We start from the raw sequence: 7,837 nt of genomic DNA, 5'->3' as shown, positions 1-7,837 counted from the left end.
TTAAGTTACGTTACGTTAGTTGTACTTATACTAAATAAAGTAAATTTAGTATATATATATATATATATATATATATATATATATATATATAAAATTTTTTCTCTACTAAAATTAAGAAGTATAATAATTATTTTGTAATGAGTTAACAAATCAAAATAAAAAGCTATCTTTTAATTCTTGAATAAATTTTCTTAAAAATAAATTCTTATACGGAGAAATTTTATTGTTCATTTTCGATTCATTTTTACATGAGAAACTTTTTTCTGTCATGCTATAATTTTTACATGAGAAACTTTTTTCTGTCATGCTACAATTTCTAATATAACTTTTCTAATACAACTTACACAATTTCTCTAACATAACTTCTATGTATTCATTTGCATATTAATACTTATATTATTGTTTTTATTTTAATAATATCATATACTTAATATTCAAACTATAATTTTTACACACTATTATTTTCACACTATTAATTATTTTATCATTATTTTCAGCACGAGGTTGTCCTGCAGCCGTATTACGCATGTGGTATTCTTCTACTCCTCGTGAGCTTTGTGGTGTCAAAGATGCTAATGCTAAATGGGATTATCTTTCAGAAGATCATAATATGCGACTCAGGTTTGTTGTGCTTCATATGAACAATAAGGTTTTTAATAATACTCTTAATAAATTCTCACATTATATAATATTATACTATATAATATTCACAGTTTTATATCAGCTGATAAAGCAGTAGGGCAACAAGGTTTTCGAGCTGTATGGACCGAAGTGAGCATGAATACAGATTGCGAGAATCAATTTCTATGCAGTAAAAGTAAATACTGCATCAACGAGTCGCTACGGTGCAATAACATTGATAATTGTGGACCTGATGATTCGTCGGACGAGGAAAACTGTAAGTTTCGCTAACATTAGAATGCAACATGTAAAAGAAGCAAATATTTCAAAAAGCAATGTGATTCGTAGTAGTTTACTTTGCTTCCATTACAACTTATATTATCTCTCTTTCTTTTTCTACTCTCTAAGTAAACAATATTTTACTCTATTATTCAGTGTAATCTCCTATGAATTGTTCAACAGATATATTCTACAAAGATTTTCACGTGTATTGTTTCTGTGTATCATAAATACCTTTTCAAGATAATCCTTTAACAATAATAGTTAATAATTTTTTATACATCTATGTCCTGATGCAAACTAACAGCACAAATACTCATTTATAATCAGCATGAATAATAATAAAGTATATATAATTTACATTAATCAAGTAAAATAACGCACTTTTTAATCACTTTATTAGGACCCCTATTCACTTACCACTATAATTTTAGATTGTAACGTCACAATAAAGATGAGAAAACGTAATAAAATAAAAATTCTTAAAAATTATATTTAAATAGAAATATTTCTCAATAAGATAATATCTGCAATCGATAGAATACATTTATTAAATATACCAAAAACTTTCTTGCTTCGGAGAGAAATTAAATTATATTTACTTCTACATATTATTAATTTCTACATATTATTTATTTGTTATAACTATTATATAAACATGTCTTCATTTTTAGATGTGCAGAATTCATTTACAGTTATATATATATTTATTTACGAATGAAATAAAAGGAGAGTTTTTGATACATTTTACAAATCGATTTTATTGATTGTATTTTATTAAAACATGTTTTTCTATATTATACACTGCAAGAACTTTTGCATGAATTTCTTTGCCTCTAACGTCACAGTCTGAAATAGTAATAATAAGTGAACAGGCGCCTTAAATACGATTATCTCCTCCTCCTCCTTTTTCTTTCACATTTAAGAATAAATAGTCTAATTTAATATAAATTATGCAATGTTTAAAAAATAAATAATAATTATAATGGCAATAATAAAAATGTATCAAAAATGTTATATGTATATATACACACATATATACAGAATGGTCCATTTTAATCCAATAGGGTATCTCAAAATCCTTACGTTTAAGATAAAAATGTTTCAGACAAAAATTGCTCAGTTATAAAAGGGAAAGAGAATAGTGACTTTGGCTGACCTGAAGAAGATGTCTTTAAGGTCTAGGTTATTTAAAATCTTTTTTTATGGAATTGTATAGGGAAGACGGGCACCAAAATAAGTCACAAAAATTCAAACTCTTAAAAGTCTATCCATCTAAATATAAAAATTTTTGTATCATTTTTTTTAGTAAAACATAGTACTTAAAACATAATGCATATTTTAAAATTTAATAAGTATATTTAATAAATATTTATTTAAGTTTTTAATTAATATTTATTAATTTTAATATTTATTAATATTTATTAATTTTTATTTAAGTTTTTAAGAAAAAAATAAAAACATATTTTTTAAGAAATGATTCATGGTGTCCGGGATACTGTAAGTCACATACAAAATAGTAAGATTATGCAAAAAATAATGGTGACAAAAGTTGAAAAGTATTTTCAATTATTTATTTAAAAGTTTTTCAGCACATTAATCCTTTTAATGTGATACTGAATTGAACATCAAAATTATTATTAAAAATTTGCTTGTCTATTACTAAAAATTAAAAATTTAATTTAATTTGTGATATTATTCCAGCAATTTAATTGTAAGTAAAACCAATTTGGCGCGCAGTTTGAATAGCTACAAATATGATATTATATATATGCATGTACATATATAATATATATAATTCATATTGAATTATTTAAGCATTAAAGATCTAGTCTCGTTATAAGCTTGAATATTTTTAATCAATATTTATTACATTACTTTCTTAATAAAATCATTTATTATTATTTTCAATTAACTTACACAATCTTAGCATAGTCACTAATAAAATATAATTACAATTATATAATAATTATTAAATAATGAAATTAAAATAGAAAATTATAAGAAAACAAATGAGAAATAACCATATTAATAAATGAAAATAAATTAAAATAAATTAAAATAAAATTAATTGCTTAGAAGTATAAACTGTCTTTTTTAGTACATATACTTTCTATATTATCCCGCTTCATCATGAATATTTAATGTATGACCCATGATACCTCAATTATACATTTAATTATACATTTAGAATAGAAAATTATACAATAGAAAACTATAAAAAATAAATGTTAGAATATTACTTGTATCGTAGTAAGTTGAGAAAAGATACGCAGAAATTTGCATCTTATCTTTATACGAATATCTTCTACTACAAAAAAAATATTAAAATATTTGTATGCAGTTAAAAAAGTTACTATTGCACAAAAATCATTAATGATCAATGCTTTTCTCGATACAATAGAAATTAATCACTGCGCTCTAGATAAAAAATATGAGCAACGAAGTAATAATCGTATTGTAACAATAATATTAATTCAAATATTCTAGATTAAACAATCAATGACCCATGGTATGATAATCCATAATGCCCCGGTTTATCCTATGTTTTTTTACACAATATATTAGGTGTACAACTTTGCTTCCGCCGTTTTCCTATAGATGATTTAGCGGTAAGTGGTCGAAATAAATAGATCATAGACGTCATACAATAAACATCTGTCAACATAACCCCATAGAAACATTAGTCGATTTGTATCTGCATAAAGTTATTCTCGATTGAAAATGTCAGTTTACGAGCCAAATTCTCGTCATTTGCGGGAGGTTTTAATTTTTTGCTTCAATATGAAGAAATCTGCGGCTGAGGCTCATCGAATGCTCTCAAATACTTATGGTGAGGCCGCTATTAGTGAAAGAACATGTCGTGAGTGGTTTCAACGCTTCAAGAACGGTGATTTTGACGTCGAAGACATAGCGGTGGAAGGCATAGCGGTGGAAGAGAGAAGATTTTCGAAGATGCAGAATTACTAATATGGAGGCATTACTTGAGCAAGACTCATGTCAAAATCAAGAAGAATTGGCACGATCATTGGGAGTCAACAAGCCATTTCAAAACGCCTCAAAGCCATGGGAATGATTCAGAAGCAAGGAAATTGGGTGCCGTACGAATTGAAGCCGAGAGATGTTGAACGGCGTTTGTTTGCTTGTGAACAGCTGCTTGAAAAGCAAAGAAGGGATTTCTGCATCGCATTGTGACTGGGGACGAAAAATGGGTTCATTACGATAATCCCAAGCGCAGAAAATCATGGGGAGTTCCCGGCCATGCTTCCACGTCGACGGCCAAACCGAATATTCACGGTTCCAAGGTCATGCTCTGTATTTGGTGGGATCAGCTCGGCGTAGTGTATTATGAACTGTTAAAACCGACTGAAACAATCACAGGCGATCGGTATCGAACGCAATTGATGCGTTTGAGCCGAGCATTGAAAGACAAACGGCCGCAATACAACGAGAGACACGATAAAGTGATTGCAGCATGACAATGCTCGACCCTATGTTGTGAAAATGGTCAAGACATACTTGGAAACATTGAAATGGGAAGTCCTACCCCACCTGCCGTATTCTCCAGACGTTGCTCCCTCTAACTATCACTTGTTTCGATCAATGGCACACGGCCTGGCTGACCAACACTTCCGGTCTTATGAAGAAGTAAAAAATTGGATCGATTCGTGGATAGCCTCAAAAGATGACTAGTTTTTTCGACGCGGGATTCGTACGCTACCCGAAAGATGGGAGAAAGTAGTGGCCAGCGATGGACAATACTTTGAATCATAAATGTATAACCAGTTTTTTACAATAAAGCCTCGAATTTCGGAAAAAAAACGGCGGAAGCGAAATTGTACACCTAATTATTCTAATTATTTATACAAACAAATGTTCTGTCGATAAGCGGGGAATTCCTTTTAGTATTTTCTCTAAGCAAGAAAACTTACATGAATCAGACGCGTATATTTTTAACACAAATTCATCTATTAAAAAAGAGGATATATGAGCTGCTATAAAAAATAAATTCCTCTACAGAATATGCCATTATAATAATTTAAATAGTCTTTTTAAATAAGAGGACAAAATACAAGGTACTATCGGCGTGCTAATTTGTTAAAAGTTTGCCATTTACGTGTGTAGTTATGCTTGTATGTCAGATGCTTGTACATGCAAGACATTCTTTTAGTATTAAGGGGATTGCAATCTTAAATCCGGCATCTTATGATTATATCTTCTGCTCTGTACAATATTATTAAGAAGTAGATTTTAGTAATTCGTGTATCAGAGTGTCCATCAATACTAGAGTAATATGCCAGTATTCTCATGAATCTTGTAGATCGAGCGCGTGATTTTGCACTAAAAATTCATTTTTACGTAAAAATGAAAATAAGAGATATAATCTCCAATGATCTTGAACTTAACAAATGTTATCTAGAACATGATTCTGAACAACATTCAAGAAGTTCCGCCGATCGGACACCTTGCGTAATGCTAATGCTGGTGGTACTGTAACTTCAAGCCTTATATAACTTACAAGCCTTATATAACTCGAAAAGTACTTAATGAAAAATAATTGTACAGTAATATTGTTACATTTTGTAAAGCTCTTGATACCAGTTATTTAATTTTAGCATCAAAAATATCATAGAGTATTATATTTTAAAAAAATCGATTTTATCTTGATCTTGGCAACGTCACCCAAAATCAAACTGATAAGATATGTAAATAGATCTTTTTATATTTTACAACTTTTTTGTCTAAAATTTCTTTCAAAAACGTGATTTGAGTAAATTCAGAATTCTGATTTTTTTTTTAATACCCTACATAGGAAATGAACACGAGTAGAGGATTAATATTTCATGTCAACATTTGCCAGGATAAGATATAAAATATAATATGTCGCTTCGCTTGTTTTAGCAACGAGACACTATCATATCTCCAGATCCCATGAACTATTAGTTTTTTGGCATTTCTATCTTAATACTTTTATATACAGAATAATTAGAGATATCATGTTATGTATATAAAAATATGTATATAATTAGATTTTAAAAATTTTATGTAATCTTAACTTGATCTTAAAGGCATTAAAACCTTAAAATCAACATCTTTCCCCTTGTAATTGAGTAACTTTCGTCTGAAACTTTTATCTTAAACTTAGGGAAATATTCTACTAGATGAATTAAAATGGACCATTCTGTATATATATTGTTGTACTGAAGGCTTTCGTCACTCGCTATCGTACACCGTACAGTGTGCATCAAAATTTCTCGCCGCTCATTATCATATATCCAGAACAAGAAGGAAAAATCTGTTTATGATTTTGAGGTGGAATAGCAGATACTATTGTCGCGTGATATTTTTTGATGCTAATAGTTCAATTGGTTTATGTATAAAATCGTGCCTCTATAACATGGTAAGTTTCTATGAAAAACGAGAATGAGTACTGGTCGCACTAGGATGCTATTTTATTAGTGTATTTTTATCGTACGATAAAATGTACAGAACTGAAAGGTCCTTGGAGATCTTAGAGATCTCTCTATCCCATAGCCGATAGCCAATCAACAGACTTGAAAAATTTGTTGTACGACAAAAACACACAAATGAAATATCTCTTCTATTTTTTTTTACGATGGCGACACATGCGCAGTACAGTGAAAAACTAGTACGAAATCATGGAAACATAACATAAGGGAGGATCCATAAAAAATGAGAATGAGATGTTTGTATTATTTGCACCTTTTTACGATAGTCGCACGAGCGTAGTATATATCATAAAGCATCCTCTGTGTGAGATTCGCTCGAAACCTGCGCGCTTTTTGCATGGACGCCTTGCGATCAGTGAATAAGTCGCGTCTCTTTCTTGAATTCTATAGTTTATAGAAACCAGCAAGACGCATGCGAAAATCGCACGGGTTTTCCCATACACTAACATTGAATCAATATCTCAGAAATTAAATTGCAACATTGCGAAATGTAGAATCAATGTTGAAGAGACACGTTGCAGAAACGTCTAATTCCGTTATATTGCAACTCACAAATGTTGCAAATCAACATTGATTCAATATATACAACAGGTGCATCCAGAAGCACGACTGCTCTTGCATTTGATTGGCATATTACATTAGATCTAAAAATATAGACTAGGTACAAGAGCTCTATGAATGCTCAGTGAGCAATTGTGCTTCTGAATGCATCTAATGATTTCCCGGTAAAAATTTTTCGCATATTAATTAATTTACATGTACGGTCTAAAATATGAATCTTATTATTTAATTAATTCAGTTTTATTATTAAAATAAATATTATTGATTAACATCTCTAATAGCAAAATGTTAGCAATTTGCACGCAAATTGGCAGCAAATTCATCAGATTTTGATTATAAAAGCATAGCTCTCTGTGTCCGCATTTGGCAATGGATTTGTTGACAAAGCCTGCATGTTTTGCCAGTAGATTGCTGACAAAAACCGAGCAGAATCTGCTGACATAATCTGACAGCAAATTGCGAGCAAAAACCAAGCAGAGCTTGCTAATATAACTGACAGTAGATTGAAAAACCGAGCAAAAACCGAGCAAGATCTGTCATTTAAAACGATCTGATTTCTTATAATAAATTTTGCGGGGTATGTGAAGTTAGCATCCCAACTATAATGCTCAGGAGTTCTGATTAGAGTTCCCGTTTCCTTTTGACGAGACAAAGAGTTCTATATAATTTATAACAAGAGTTTCGCTTAATAATTATTTTTAAATAATTTTTAAAAAATAGGATGCTAATGCTTCTCATCGAAAATCGAGATCAAATAGTTCTGAAGCTCAATAGCTTCATTTCGTGAATATCTAGAGTTCCTGATGCATACAAAAAAATTTTGAAAAATCAAAAAAAAATTAAAAATTTTTGAAAAATCAATTTTTAGATACAATAGTTTTGATTAGAGTTCCTGCTTTTTTTTT

The 7,837-nt window shown here is 29.8% G+C and overlaps 1 protein-coding gene across 1 annotated transcript in view; it reads left to right on the top strand.

Annotated features, from left to right (window-relative positions):
* LOC105623704 (cubilin) overlaps positions 1–7,837 on the top strand; it is an 81,079-nt gene that overhangs the window by 29,242 nt on the left and 44,000 nt on the right. The window contains exons 13-14 of the mRNA XM_012205086.1: positions 498–621; positions 714–898. Of these exons, the coding sequence (XP_012060476.1) occupies positions 498–621; positions 714–898 (309 nt within the window). The remainder of the gene's footprint in view (positions 1–497; positions 622–713; positions 899–7,837) is intronic.

This window comes from Atta cephalotes, assembly GCF_000143395.1.
Source record: "Atta cephalotes unplaced genomic scaffold scaffold00063, whole genome shotgun sequence".
Taxonomy (NCBI): domain Eukaryota; kingdom Metazoa; phylum Arthropoda; class Insecta; order Hymenoptera; family Formicidae; genus Atta; species Atta cephalotes.
Note: the sequence above shows the minus strand (reverse complement) of the source record. Positions and strands in the feature narration are given on the sequence as shown.